The following is a 15,981-nucleotide window of genomic DNA, read 5'->3' on the forward strand; positions in this document are numbered from 1 at the left end:
CAAGACTCTTAACTTCTGCCAAACAATGACTAGGACATCTCTGACTAGGCAATCTTTTATTCTCAAAGACTCTGAAAATACAAATCGTCTTTCAGACCAAAATGTTCTAGAGATGCTTGCCAAGTTTACTGTGGCTAACATCTAGAAATTGTACTGATTAGCTTCTGGCAATGTTCCTTGAAAGTGCTTTGTGTGTTAGTATCTCATTAAATATCTTATTCCTATTTATTATTCTTTAGCACCAAAAAATGTACTTCCACCTTATATCTAATCTGTTTCTATGCTTTTACTGTCTGTTCTCCTAGCTTATCTAAAGGAGATAGCACGTAATATAGAAACTTGAAGAAAAGTGAAATAACAGAAGTTGCTGTAATTCTTCTGTACGTCAGGAGAAAGATATCTTATTTTTTTCCTTTATATACATTCATAAATTACACAGTCTTTTTGTGGAGTAAAGGCACAAAAGCCAACAAGCAGATCACAAAATTTCTGTCCAAGGGCGGTTATATCAGACTGTAGAAGTTTCCAGATACTCAGATGTAAAAATGGTATGCGCAGAAGTGTGAAATTCATAGCTACGCAGTTTAAAAAAAGAAAGCAAAAGAAAATGTCAAACATCTTTTTAGTTACAGAAATGCTCATGTACCTCAAATAAGATACTCAACTTTACAGAAAATACTCTGGGTCTAAAACCCAGGCAGAAAAATACTGTTCTACTTCAAGAGGCTTTTGAGGAAAATATCCTTTCCTTTTTTTTTCCCACATGATGTACGCCCACCATAGCACAACGCATAGTATACATAATAGAAACCACTGTGGATTTTCAGCCAAAATTCCAACTGTCTCCAGTGGAGATTTGATCTGGTTTAAACATGTTGTTAGCCTTCAGGTATCTCCCTGTGTTTCTTACAATACTTTGACATCATATTGTTATCATCTAATTGTCTTCCATAAAGATGCAAATTCATAGGTTTTCAGTTTCTACTTCGAAGATTACTTGTACTTTTCTTGTTCCACGTGATAAATTACTGTTTGGTTAGGGTTAGGGTTATTCCTTTTCTCATACTGTATTTATTGTCATACCCAGTTACTTGCCTCCTGTCAGCAGTTTATTCCAGTGAATATCACAAACCATACGTTTCAGGTTACGTATGTTCTCCTTTGACTGAAATGGCTGTTTCTGTATCTGACGCTTATGTTTTAGCTTCCTGCGGAGAATCAAAATATCCCCAAAGCCATAGGTGACCGTGGTATATCATCCTATGGCATATCCTCTGAGCACAAGAATGAGAAGCCATTTTGATAGGGACATCTAACAGAGACACAACCTCCTCTCAGAAACCAGAGATGTAGAAGAGGTCTCCATCTGTCAGGAAATCTCTGCAGTCCTCTTTTCCAAACTCGTTACTGGAGGAAAAAAAAAAAAAAAAAAAGCCAAGAAAGACAATACATTTCCTCTTTATGCTTTTTCCGGGCCAAGTTCTGTGAAAACTTCTCTGCAAAGCTTCTCTGGAGCAAATAGATTGCATGGGTGTAGTCAATGAGGTGTTCACAACATCCTCTTTCTTTTTCTTCTGCAAAAAGAAGAGCTGGCTTGGAAGAATATTTCTTCAGCATTCAAGTAAATTCCTTGTAGACTCACACTTGTATTTTGTAATTTCATTTAGAATTTTATTATTTTTATTTTATCTTAGACATAGCAATTTGCTTTCTGTGCTGTGCTAGAATTGATGCCTCGTTCCCACAATCTCCAGAGCCAGATCTGGAGCAAAACTTGCTTTTCAAATTAATTGTGCCAGAACGTCTTAGTGATATGTCTAGGCTGGAACTATCCATGTTGTAATGCGCGTGAATCCCTTTCAGTGTAACTTCAGATTTCTACAGTAGATTAATTGTAGATAAATCCTTGGTGGAACAGTACTTCTGAAGCTTTTGTATGAGGAAAGAAACTTTTGCAAATTTTATATTCATTTACAGGAACTAAAACTACCAATTTTGTGCTAGTTACCTCCCAGCTACACCATTCTGAAAAATCATCCTTTTTTTACATTTCCATAAAAATAAGGGATCTGACATGTACATGCACTTTTCTTTTTTAGGTGGAATGGAGAAAATAAAACAGCATACCTTTGCATTAGCTCACTACACCTATACTGTGCTGTCTGCCTTAAAATATGCCAATGGGGCTCCTGTAGTACGTATTTACAGCGATACAGATTTCAGCAATCCTGATGTCCAAGGTCCAATCATTAATTTCAACGTGCTTGATGACAATGGAGAGGTGATCGGCTTTTCACAGGTATGTTTTTCTCTTACCTTAACTGAGTTTTATGTTTATATTTTAAGCATATTCACAATGCGTTCTTTATCCTACAGGAAATACTTTGTCCATAGTGGTCCCTTCTGAGGTTTTGGTTTTGTTTCTTCATAGCTCTGCACAATATATACACACCATTTTTAAAGTAGTAGAAAGGAGAATAAAATAAATAGTGCTAGCAAAATGCAAAGTACATAATAGCCAAAGCTAGTATCTTACAGATTTAATACTCTATACGTAGGAAGTTTGGAAATGGGCTGTTGTAACAGGACACATTGATCAGGCAGTTTGGTTTCTTGTTGACTTCCTTTTCTAGTGTACTCAAAACTGGGAATTGAAGAGCAAGTCTAGAAAAGCTGATATAAGAGACTGCCTTGGAGCTTTGACATACAAGTGAAATCAGATCTCAAAATATTGCAGTCACCCATGAAAGAGGAGTTCTCTTCCCTTCAGTTCTAATAATTACATTCTTGTAATATTCCTGAGGAAGCATTGAATAAAGTTGAATGATCAGTGTAAGGAGTGAGATTCAAGCTCCAAAAGTCCTCAAATGCTGTCTCTCTCAACAGCTTTCTCTAGCCTTTATCCATCAGGTATACTGAGTATCTGTAAGATGAAACTTTGTGAAACTTTTCTACCTTCAGTAGAGAGGTAATGGTGTATGACCGTAATCGTGTATGACTGTGCACTGTGTAGGCAGTAGGTAACGTAGGGTAACGTAGCTCACTTGCTCATCAGCAGAAGTCAGAAAAACCACAGTGCTCTAGTTTTGCTTAATTCTTCTGTTTTTCGTTGGCTGATGATTGAATAAGCCCCCAAGTCAAGTTCAAGTGTATGACCTTGATTTTTTAAAAGCTGTCAATAACTGGCACTATCTGTCTCAGCGACTACCTCCCTCTGCCAGCAGTAGTGGCAGAGCTGCATTGCTCTTGGAAGCTGATAATTCTGGACCATTAGGGAGAGAGTGGGAGTGCTGCAAAAGGCATTCCTCAACACTCCTCTGCCGGCGAGGAGAACAACTGGACAACGGGGGGAACACAGAGACATGTCTAGAGAATACAAAAGGAGATCCATATATGCACAAGGGAGAACAGAAGTGAAGCAGTTACTTTGTAGCCTGTCAATATGGAGTTTTACAATTTTTTTTAAGGCACTTACCACACTGATGAACATTGGATGGGCAAATATATAGTACTGGAGAAGCTCTTCTTCCCATACATCTTTTTTTGGACTATACTACCAAATAGTCTCAAATATTCGCCACATTTCATTTCAAAGAATTCCACATTTTAGGAGCCACTTAGCCATTTATACAGTCTTGAATACGTGTGGCAATGCTCAGAAAAGACTGGAGATATTAACACAGCTTGGTTGGTAAAACACTCCGCAAACACTGATGCTGCTTCTGTCCTTCGGTTAAAACCAAAACCTTCATTTGCACGTCTGATTTTCACAATTTCTTAGTAAAAATGGCTCTTGCCTGTTTCACTTTTTTAAACTCAACTGTACCCTCAAAGAAAAATTAATTTTATAGTCTTATGCCTCCATTGTGCCTGTTTGCTGCAGCGGCTGCTCATAAAAAGCTTCTTTATTGATCTGTATCACCTGAATTGTGCTATTCACCAGATTCTTGTCATTTCTGGCGTGAGTATGTAGAATGAAGAACTATAAAGTTTTCAAATGCATACCAGTCACATCTGCAGTGCCTGTTAGATTACTTTGTTTAATTAAAATAATGTGCAATTTAATGACTTTTAGAAATTAACAAGCAACAGCACTATTCTTTCCAAAGCTATAATACATGTGAGATATATATATATAATTGGATTCTTTACAGAATGAAATTCTTTCATAGACATCTTGTAGCAGTTATGGGGGAGAAAAATGTTTGCTGCTTCTTTATGATTACAAAGAAAATACATACAGCAGAGAGTAAGCTTTATCAGACTGACAGTATAATCTCATCTTCATACCTGTATGCATGTCTAAAATTAGATAGGTTTATTCAAATCAAAGTTAAATCCAATACTTCCATTAATGGTTTAGAAATAAAATAGCGTCCTCTAGTTTGGTCATGTCTGTGATCTGCACATTCATGTGGATTCACCAGTCAGTCTCCAAATGCAATCTAGTGGATTTAGGAGAACACAGTTTCAGAAGGCTCCCAGAAAACATTTTGGGGAATTTTTAATGAAGGGAAAGTTGGATGACATTTCTGTCTGACATACCTACTACTAGTGGACAACAATTAATGACTCAGGTTGTATTTCAGCTTGTATATTAAAAGAGAAATGATAGAATGTCCTATTCCTTTATGGATGATATCCCATCTATAATTAATTACTTATAACCAGGCATCCAATCAGTTCTATTTGTCTTTCTGACAGGCAATTGTTCTGTGCCCATTGCCTATTAGAGGGCACAGTGTGGTTGGCCATTAGCATTTGGTAGCCTGAAAAGGACAATCTGACTGATTCCAGAGAAAATACTATGGCGAGGTTTGGAGCAGTTTATTCGGAACATTGAGATTGGCAAGAAAGATTTCATAAGTAGACAGTGTCTTCAGAAAAATTATTTCCTTCAGTAAAGCTGTCTTGTAGGCTACTATTGGTAGTAATTTGTTCTTGAAATGACTTGGGAGGATACCTGTATTCTTTTCACGCAAGCTGCCTGTCCTCTGCAGTAGCACGCCTGTCGTTTTATGTGTTTCTTTGCACTGCAGCGCCAAAAAGCCCTGGTTATGAACTATGATGAGTACTTGACAGGTCCAGGACATAAAGATGGCCTTTATGCCAAACAGCTTCTTCATATATACTTGTCTAGTTAGAATGGATAATTCTCCAGCATTATAGTTTTTGCTATTAATGACGTGTGGACAGATGACAGGCTGGTGATTTTGAAAGGTGAGAAAGGGCAGGGGTAGAGGTGAAGGACCTCTGCTAAGTCAGTGGTGCAGGATGGAAGGAGCAGAGTTGACATTAATGCAGCAAGCTGTCAATCTTCTGCTTCCTTGTGAGGCTACCAGGCAAAGAAGCAATTAGCCCTAGATATTAAAGGGGGTTTCTGATGTCACAAAAATGGGGTTATGTATATGCTCAACGCTGAACTAATACTGTAGACTCTTCGCATAGAGAATCACCATTGGCTCATTTATTAATAGTCAATATCTGTAGTCTTCAGCATATATGAATGTCATCTGTTAATACATCCCCAAGTCCTTCCAATCTCTGAAGTACTGTTTAACAGCAACGACTTAGCTTCAGTTTGCATCCTTGCTGTCTTTTTTATCAAAAGCTTGCATGTGACTCTAAGAGGTTCCAGCCTGTTTTGAATGCCAGAGAGGAGATGGAGCAGCTCTAAGGGAACAACATTGATTTGAAACAACAGTCATCAACACAAAAAAGTGGATTTCTTACAAATAAGGTCAAAGTTCCCTTCCGCTCCCCATCACAGATTTGAAAAAAATCACCATCTCTGCTATGAGCGACCTTTTGTGCTAGTATTATTTTAAGTGTTCCTTTTTGTTCTGGTAGGGAGAAGAGACCTGTGAAATGTTCTTTGTACATTCAGTAGATAATTACAGAGTAGTTTTATAATCCTTTCACATTTCATTCTTTAAAGTCAGTTTGGGAGCTGGAAGAGGGGGTAAGAGGCAGAGATGGGCAGATGGAATTTCACCTGAAACATTTCTTGAATTGTATTCCCTGGAGAGCTCTTAGCCAGTCACACCTTCCAGTTCAGTGTTTACTGCCCCCAGTGAAAAATAGCACTTCCCTTATCAAACTTTTTCTTTTTTACTCTGATCTTCTGAGACAATATCTTTTTCTCCTGTGTGTCATGGGCATAAAAATGTGAGCAAACCATCATAACTATCTTTTGAAAAATGGCCATCATTTCGGTTGTGGATTACCAGCTCTCTTTCCCACTCTGCTTTTTCACACTGCCTCCTTTGCCTGGAGCCTGAAGCTAAAATGAAGTAGCTTGCCGTGATTGTCTCACCTGCAAAAGTTCCCTTGGTATCCATATACGCTTGCCATGCCTCCTAAAAATCCTGTCAGGAAGGGAACAAGCATCAGTCCATTAGCAGTCTCAGCCTTCTTGCCTGCCACTTCACACTTGTGTGTGATAGACAAACTGCTGTAACAGGAATCAGCTGCCAAAGATAGAGAATGTAAACATTTTGGTTTGCCTAAGGAAGGCTCTTCTGTAGTGTTGCATATGGATGAGTTTTGCCTCTCAAGACTGAGAACCCTGTTCAGATAGATTATGATCAGTTTTGTCTAGGAGCCTACCTTAGCATGTCCTGGCTCAATTCTCATCAACCCACATAGAGTGAAGGGAGGTCTAGACTTTGAACTTGCCTTTCTTCATCCATTTCTCAAGAAAAAAACTATCAACGCTTCTCAGCAGGTAACTTCCAGTGTGTGTCCCTTCAGCACAAATCTATAATGCAATTTGATGACTGCTCTTATTATGGCATCCAACCGCTGTCTCACCCACCTTCCTTCTATCTCAACCTCCCTTGAGTTAATGTAAGGATAGACTTGGTGACCCACTGTTGATTTTTTTTCCTTTCCTGCCTTTATTTTCTGTCATTCTGAAGTGAAGACCAGGGTCTTAAATTGGAATGTGTGGTCCCAAATCACTTAAATGTAAGAACAGCCACACAGGATCTCACCGTGGCACCTTCTCTACCCTGGTAGCCTCTTTCTGCCGGTGTTCACATGCTAGCAGTATAAGAAGAGGACAAAACCAGAATAAGACTCCCCCAAGAAACAAAAGAAATTTTGTTTTCTTTTTAACCCTGTTTATCCTTCTGCGTCCAAAACATCCTATGGCAGTGAATTGTCTTGTAAGCAGCTTAGCAGCCAAGGCAAAAACATCCCTGTGGTTTGAGAAGATGTGGAAGGGGAAAAATAGATCTTAGGATTGCAGGGACTATGAGAGGTTGCCCATCATCGTCGTGCGCCAAGATAGGATCATCTTTACCTGAACCTTTCCGCAGGCTCCGGAGGCAGTTCATTCTGGAACTTAGCTATATTCACTATTACAAAATATTTCCTAATGATTAACCTAAATTTCCCACAATGCAGCCAAAGTCCATTATTACATGGATTGGGCAAAGAAAGAGACACTAGGTTGGGCAGGAAAGCAGAAAAAAAGGAGCTTCGAGCCATGAGAGGCAGAGGAGAGTTGGACAAACAGTCTGAAACAGTGTTGTATGGGAGAGGTGTGACCAGGAAGAGACAGAGCAATATAAGCAGGTAGAAGTTATTCTGTCTGTTTGCATTTGGACAGGTCTGCAAACAGAATTAACACAGGTCAAAGTGGTGTGAGGCAGGATGGGAAATGCACATAAAAGTAGTTGCTCAAGGTAAATAAAATGGTGATAGCCAGTTCTGGAAGCACCTTCATATTGTGAATACACTTTCTTTGCTTTAGTTTCACAATGTTGTCTTTTAAGAGCTTCCTTTTCCTTCAGTGATGTTTTAATAAATTGCTTAGCTGGACCTAGATCAGTAGCCAGGACCTGGCAGTGGCCAGGTGAAATCTCCTCCTTCTGCTGTAGTCTTTCAGTGTCACCTTGAGGGATTCAATGTCTGTCTTCCCCACTTACTCTAACTTCACAGGAGTGGAGAGGAAATATGTTAAATACTGGCAAATCTTCAGATATCAAGTGGCGGATACATTTGTATATACACACAGCTGGTTGAATACATATTCATATCGCTACTTACCGTTACATGATAAAAGGGACCATGCCATACCTGTAGTGGCTAGATTTCTTGAAATAATTGCTGTTTGTGTCTTAGACGGTACCCTCGGTTTCCCTGGTAGATGAGCTCCAGTGCACTGTGTATCTGGTATATAGGTACAGAATTAGAGCAATGACAACATGTGAATTAGAAGAGTGGGGAAAAAAAGGAGCTACAGCATTTCACATGCACAGGAAGCTGTTACCAGGTCAATTTGATCAGACTACTGACCGGAGCCTGGTAGTAGCTGTCAGTGCTTGTCTGGAAATTCATACCATGCCCCTGCAGGAGAAAGCAGGTTGCTGTTAAGCAACAATGAGGAACAATTTCTACTTTATTTAATCTATGTGAAATAAATCTTCATAGAAAGTTACTAAGCAGGAGATCTTTGTTGTTCTTCAAACCGTAATCCTTTTGTGTTTTTTCTATCTGTTACTTCCTACTTTCGTGTAAAACAATCGTTCAGTTTTGCAGGTGGAGAAGTGCAGCATCTTTTCATCTGGGCCAGAGAAAATGGAAATCCGGCATTTGTTAATTCCAGCTAAGAATGTCTGTGCAGAGCTGGTCAAACAACTTCGAGTTAGTTACACTAATGCTTTTAGAAGCATATCCACTCGTTAGATTAATTTTGATGACTCAGGGAAAGGAAAGTGTTCTTAACATGCCTAATGGGATTTTTGGCCACCTTCCCAATAGCTACCTAAAAATTGCTGGGGTGATTGCTCACTATTGATTTTAGCTATAGATTTAGCCATTGATTTCAGGAAGCCGGGGATGGCAGATGGACCAGCACAATAGAATGCAAACAGGATTACTAGGAGAAAAAGATTGTTGTGAAGATTCCTGTTGAACGTCCACTAATTTCCTTGGTTCCAATTAGTTTCCAATTGCACTGTGGATGTCTGGTAAGCAGGGAGATAGCAGCAATGCAGCAAAACACAGTGGCTTGCCAATAAATGGCACCTTATTGCTTCAAACTGGCAAGAAATGCCATTACAATCTGGATCTTTGCTTACATTTGGTTACATGGCACTGGGCACTCAAAGACAGCCCTTACAACAAGGGGCTCTCTAGGTAGGGGATTACTGACTGAGCATAAGGAGATGCCTCAGAGACTCAGGATGATAACTGCAAACGTAGTTAGTACGTAATGAAGCTCTCTTCTTGCTGAGGAAGTAGTGGCAGAATACAGGCTGAGTTGCTTTCTGTAATATCTCATTGTGGGGGGACAACAGCGTATGTGAGATAGTATGCGCGAAATTGCCTACTATTAAACTGCTCATCAGAGCTGGTCAAGGTTAGAAAGCTTCATGAAAGCCTATGCTGAAGGTGTTGCCTGACACTGCTTCTCTGGAGTGTCCTTGCATGTTGCTAAGGAAACTGGAAAGGAGATAAAAGAAAGGTACTCATAGTTATTCAGATGAAAGAATCTCAGATGAATGAGGGAGGCTAAATATTTTCTGTTTAGTAACAGGGCCAAACTGTGGCTCTAAACTACAGACCTTGTTACACAGGAGAGAAATGTGAAAAGAAACCACATGGTAGCAGCAAAAGGATTGCACTTTTGACAGTCTCTGCTGGATTCCTTTTTTCTTGATCTTGGTAAAAGCAGATCAGCTGCCTTTGAATGCATGCAGTGTCCAGTTTCACTCCACCATCTGAATCCTTCGAAGACAAAGAGAGCCTGGCTCCACCTTCTCTATTACCTTGCTTGCGTCTTCCTGCGCCACACACAAATCCTGTATAGGACCCTGTATGGACGTAATTAAAGTAATATTTTAACACAGTCCATTATGGGATTTTAACCCTACAACCTCCCTGTGATCTATTATCCCCATTTTTAGGGGATAAATACAGACAAAGGAGGATTTAAGTGATTTAAAAGAAAGAGGGAAAGGTGGGGAGGGTTTTGACTGGGACGTGACTTAAATCTATGTCACTAGGCTTTCAGTATCATGCACTGCACCTTTTTATTCCTAAGCATTGTTTCCAGTTGTATTAGTCTGCTACACTCTCCTTTCTCTCTTCTTGATACGAGTTGTAGCTCAGTCTTCTGCATTGTTTGCCTCTGGCTTCCGCTTCTCTGACTAGTAGCAGTCTGACCCAAAGCCTTTAGCCTACGAAATAGCTAGGGATGCACAATGGGATGCAGAGATACAGACCTTTTTCTATGACTCACAAGGGAATGCTCTGTTGAAGTCAGAGTTCGGAAGCCACAGAGGGCTTGGGTTCATTTGCTTTGCTTTTCTTCCTGGAATCCATCCTTTCCCTGATGTCATTTTATCAAACCAGATTTTCATTGTCACTGAATGCAGTTTAAAAAAAAAAGAAAAAAAAGCTACGAGAAAATGCCATTGGCTGGAGAGACCTGTGGCCATTGAGATGCCAAATCAAAGAAAACCAGGGTGTTTAGCCAACTCATCAGCCTGTTGAGTTTCAAATAGCTGGATCTTGGACTCATGAAGTTTATATACGATCCAAATAAGTCCGTGCCCTAATTCAACGCATGTACTACAGAGAAGAAAAAAGCAGTTGAAAAAATGTGAGGTCATCCATTAACAATCAAGACTGTGTTTCATTTCTTCCTTATAGCCACCCCATCCCCAAAGTACCTTCTAGCTTCTGGATCGCAGATATGTAAAATTATTGTTACTCCTTTAAGCATGGAGGACCTGCAGTTTGCTATGTATATGGCATCTTCTAAGTGAGAGTTCCTGCAGAATGGCAACCCACATATTCTGAATTATGCTGATGTTTCCAGCCTGCTTCTCTCCCGTCCAGTCTTACCTGATATTTGACTGCCTTTGAAACCAGCAGAGAAAATTATCACATCTACTGCAGAGTTCCTGATAAGCTAGCATTTCTGCTATCAGGACACTGAGTTTGGCAACAGTAAATTTCAATATCTCTGTCTAATACTTCACTGCCTTCTACCAAAGGGGTTTTGGTCAGAGTGAGTGATGAATGGGTGTAGACTGAAGAGAGATTTACATCCACTCTCCAATTGGTTCAAACCATTGTCAACAACTAGAGACACAATAAGGAGCAGAGGATCAGATTCATCAATACCATGGGAACCTGCCCACGCAGAAATTCTTTCCCTGGGATGGGAAAAAATGCCTCTCTTGCAGGAAACCATGCAGTTAAACCAGTTTAAGTATACTGTAACTCAGCTAAAATGCTTTTTTCCTCCTACTAAATGATTTGGAAACAAGTGCTGGTTTGTTTGGTTTTTTTCCTGACCTACTTCTTATTAAATTGTATTAAACAAGATTAAGTATGCATTTGCATCAGCAACAACATTTCACAGTCAAATGCTGGATGACAGAAAGACCTAGCTTACTTTCTTTCCAATTCCATGCCATGAATCAGTGAATTAATTTACCAGTGGATGTGGAGAACAGTGTCATGAAGCCTGTTTTATAACCAGCCATCAGTGCTGTGCAGTGAAATTCTTGTAATGAGCAAATCCATCAGACAAACAAACTGCTCTGAAATTTGAGCATTGTAGAAAATAGACTGAGAAGTCCCGATCCCAATTCCTGAAGTACAGTACCTGCCAGTACTGAGTTACATGATTTGGGTTTTTTTTCGGGGCACTTCATGATCTATTATAAAAAGTTCCTTTATTCATGTGAATAATTCTTGTGATAATCAGTAAAATAACTTGCAAAAATAAGAAGTACTTTCTTGAATAAGAGCTACAGAATTGGATCCTATGGGAATGACTTCAGCAGGGGTTCCTAAAGAATCCATCATTATTAGTGAAAATCTTAGACTTAGTTGATTAGGAATAATGCAAAACTCTGTGCTACTTGTAAATACTTACTATCACTTAGTATATATCTACCTACAGTAAGTGTCATTCTCAGACTCATTTCAGTGGAGCCTGAAGCCAGAGAAAAGCTTACACCTTTCAGCTGACCACCACGGAGGCCCTGAAGTGAATGGATAGCAGAAGTCAGTCATTTAGCAAAGGCAGAGAAGTCACTGGTGCAGCTGTGTGACAGAGAGTGGGAAATCAGAATGTACCAGAATCACATTTATTTTTGGAGCTGTCCAGCTGCTGAGTATGAACTAAAATACCAGATATCCAAGGGGGACTATTGTAGGGTAATGCATTAAAGCCAGGGGAAAAAAACCTCTCCACCTCAATATTTTTTATATTAAAGAAAAATTAAAATTGTTGTAGTATTTCTCAGATAGAGCACTATGAAAAAAAAACTAACCGTGAGCATTTGGTCAATCTGGCAACACTAAAGGAAGGCTCCCTGAGGAAGGCAACTGTGCTTAAAATAAAAATTATCTCTGAAAAAAAAGAACTATTTTAAAAATGGATTTAGATGAACTTCATTCATGTGTGTTTATTAAACTCGAAGACCACAGCCTGGAATTCTGAAAAGCACCTTTTGCTTGTCAAAAATCAAGACGATCTGACATCAGAAGTGTTGGGGTGTGAAGCAACCTACAGGGCTTGGCCCACAGTAAAGAGCTTCAGAAAAAGTAATGAATGCAAAGGGGCTCTGAGGGGCAGATGGGACTCCAAGATGTCGTGATGGCTTAATTACCATGTCCTCACTGACTGAAATCAGTAAAAATGCTGCAAGGTTTCTGCGTGTGTTCTGCAGTTTAATTGTAGTCTTTAAGGTCTGAAAGACCAAGGCACAATAGTTCCAAATATCAGACCCAGGGAATCACCAAAACTGACAATCTGAGTACATTAAGCTGTGTACTTACCATTAGTACCATTCATGCTTCTGTGCCTTCATTGATGAACGTATTCCTGGCTCCCAAAAGTCAGCTGCCGCTATTACAGACAGAGCTGCAAGCGGCATTCTGTGTTTCATAACCCTGAGCTCCGTACCCATTATTGCTCCTTTTGGCAATTTTAAAGATGTCCTTTATTGAAATAAGCTTTTCTTCATTGAAATAACTGTAACAGATGTTTTATATTCTATTTGTTTTGCTATGTGTTAGCACTGCAGAGAGAGATTAAATTAACTCCCCAAGTAGCATATTTCTAGGGTGGAACTATACAAGAAGAAATCGAAGGATATGTCCAAGGGAAAGTCAAGCATGCATTCAAGGGACAGATAGATTTGCAGTGCTGTCCTTACTGATTCTTTACATGGTGTCATTGTTTGCAGTGAAAAGTGTGCATCACATTCCCTGTGTGCATTATCACATTGGTGATAACGGAGTTCGATTAATACTAAAGCTATGGATAACATAACTTTGTTCTCCTGAACCACAATTCCCTATATTCCTCTAATGTTCATTCGTTTTTATGTATCAATAATCTTTGTCTACTGTACAGATTAATATATGTCACAATTAAAAGTGTTATTGGAGAAGGGTATTGGGTCACACGGCTAGAATGAAATTACTGTTCATTAAAGAACAGTAATAATTTATTTGACAAAATTAAAAATATTTTTAAAAAATTCTTGTTAGCAATTCCTTGAAGTTGGGTCATGGAAACTTCATTACACCACACACACTTTGATAAGCAAGGCTGCCCCAGCAATGTTTTTCAAAAAATAATAATAATAAAAAAAGATATATTTTAAAGCTTTTTGAATACTGAGCAAATAAGCCCAAACACTGTACAAATGTGGTGAAGTATCTGTCATGATTTTTGCCTTGCTTGTCATCATTAACAGAACGATAGATCAACCCACGAGTCACTAGCACCATGACAAACCATGTTATGCCAGGATGACAACTTTTCTCATCTAAATGAAAAAAGAAGTCAAGAAAATGTCACTGTTCCCAGATTGAAGTCTTCTGACAAAACAAAGCTAACGACACCACAACAGTCTTTCTCAACAGATGCCTTTTACTATAACTTTGATTTGAGAAACATGCTTTGAACACAGGATATTCTCCAAGGCATTAATCTTGAATAGGGATCTCAGGACTGTTTCTATTCTCTGCTTTCCAAGTCTGGATATATGGAGTTATTTTGATTGTATCTTTATTTGAGAATGGAACCATTTTGAATTGAACTACTGGGGCAGAACGTATTTAAGTGTGAACTTGAGAACTTGTGCACTATAATGATGTAGGATTTCTTCTGCATATACAGCACATTTTTGTGTGGAGTACCTTGTGCCCCACACGTGAGAAAAAAAAAAAATGCTGTTTGAACTGCTTTTAGCAGAGCTAAACACTACTTAGGTTGAATTATTTCAGCCTGGAGTAAGTTCTGACAGGGGGCTTGGTTTTTCAAGCTGCTGAGATAGTGAAATTAAAGGTGCTTGGTATCTCACACAGTTAAACTCAGAGATGCAGAAGATAGGCTGACATTAGAAGATTGATGATGGCAGAAGATAGGAGACAGAAGATAGGCTGAATTATACCAGAAAGTATGTGCTACATGTATTGGGCTATTGTCCTATACAAAGAGAATTTATGTTAAAAAAAGTAGAAGCCAATAGAGATTAAGCCAGCTAGAAAAGCTAGGTTGAATGTTTACATTGATACCTCAGGCAGATAAAGCATGAGCTCACAGTTAGGAAAGTGGTTAGTTTGAGATGGTCGACACTTCCGTTCCTGCACCTTTAGGCTGAGCTTTGGCTCTGCGCATAGCTGAGCCTGAGCTCCCTGCGAGGAGGATTGTGTCTCTGGCATGGTGGGGTCCTCTCAGTCAGCAGCAGGGTTATTCTCAGAGCTCTCGGCTCTCCATTTTGCAGAAGAGGAGCGAAAGTACAGAGACATTAATGCAGCTTGTGAGAGGTTGTTCGGGAAGTCTGTGGTAGAGATAGGATGTGCCAGGTTTCATGCTACCTTTCTGACCATCTGACTGTCCTTCCTCCCAGTCCTGACCAGGAAAGTTCATCATTTATTGTCAAAGAAATAACTGGCAGTAGCTATACCTGCTCAGCTAACCTTACCAGCTGCTGTTGTTGCTTTTTGAAATCAACATAAAGCGTTTTCAGATCCCTGCAGTGTGTTTCCATGGTCTCTTAGCTGTGCTAAGAGGATCCCCATGGTGTGCTTCCGTTGTTTCTTAGCTGTGCTATGAAACCCTGACAATCCATATCTCTTCTCTGCAGTGCCATCCTGCCAGTGCTGTCCCACCAGTGCATCCATATATGCCTTCCGAGGCACATATAGACGTGCTTCTGTTCTCTTTGCACATCTTTTTCATTCCCTCACATAATTTATTCATGCCAGTATGTCATCAAGTATTGTATTTTCTGCCCATTCATTATTTAGTGGACAATAAAGAAATGGTATAACACAGAACAGCACAGCATGAGGAAAAAGAACACCAGGGAGTTGGTGGACTGAGTGGTTGTATGTATAAGACTCAAGGAGGTATTCCAGTTTAGTCCCTGCCCTGTTGGATGTTATTGCTTACTGGGGGGCTGATTCTTCAAGCCCTTGTGTGCCAAAATCCCACAGATACAGTCAGTTTCTGTAATGAGGACTTGCAGTTTCAGATCCTTGGAGAACAAGGTTTTCTTTAGCTAACTGAAGAGGTGCCCCAGGCCTCTCTTAAATCTCTGCAGACACAGTTGTAGGTGACGGTTCTGTCGAGACACTGAATGACACTTGACTGCAGGCCTGTAATTAGCACTACTGATGTGAATGAACCTGTTCAGAGGTTTAAAATTAAGCACATGTATCGTCATTAACAGGATCAGGACCTGAACTGATATGCTCTGTGTGTGTGTGTGTGTGTGTGTGGTGTGCACTGTCTGTCAATGCCAAGGTAAGCATTTCTGCTTTCACCGTTTTCTTTCAGCTAAATAACGATAATGCTAAAAGCTACAGAAAGTTGTTAATAATTTAGAGAATTAATTTACCTCCAATTGAATTGTACCTTTAAAATATAGTATGTTGTTTACCACAACTTTAAAATGTCTATTTTTCATTCTTCTCCTATGTCTAATCTCCTGC

General features: G+C 39.5%; 1 protein-coding gene across 1 annotated transcript in view; it reads left to right on the forward strand.

Annotated features, from left to right (window-relative positions):
• MOCOS (molybdenum cofactor sulfurase) overlaps positions 1–15,981 on the forward strand; it is a 206,858-nt gene that overhangs the window by 150,493 nt on the left and 40,384 nt on the right. Inside the window, exon 6 of the mRNA XM_009330479.1 lies at positions 2,100–2,299. Within this exon, the coding sequence (XP_009328754.1) occupies positions 2,100–2,299 (200 nt within the window). The remainder of the gene's footprint in view (positions 1–2,099; positions 2,300–15,981) is intronic.

This window comes from Pygoscelis adeliae, unplaced genomic scaffold, assembly GCF_000699105.1.
Source record: "Pygoscelis adeliae isolate BGI_AS28 unplaced genomic scaffold, ASM69910v1 Scaffold78, whole genome shotgun sequence".
NCBI lineage: Eukaryota > Metazoa > Chordata > Aves > Sphenisciformes > Spheniscidae > Pygoscelis > Pygoscelis adeliae.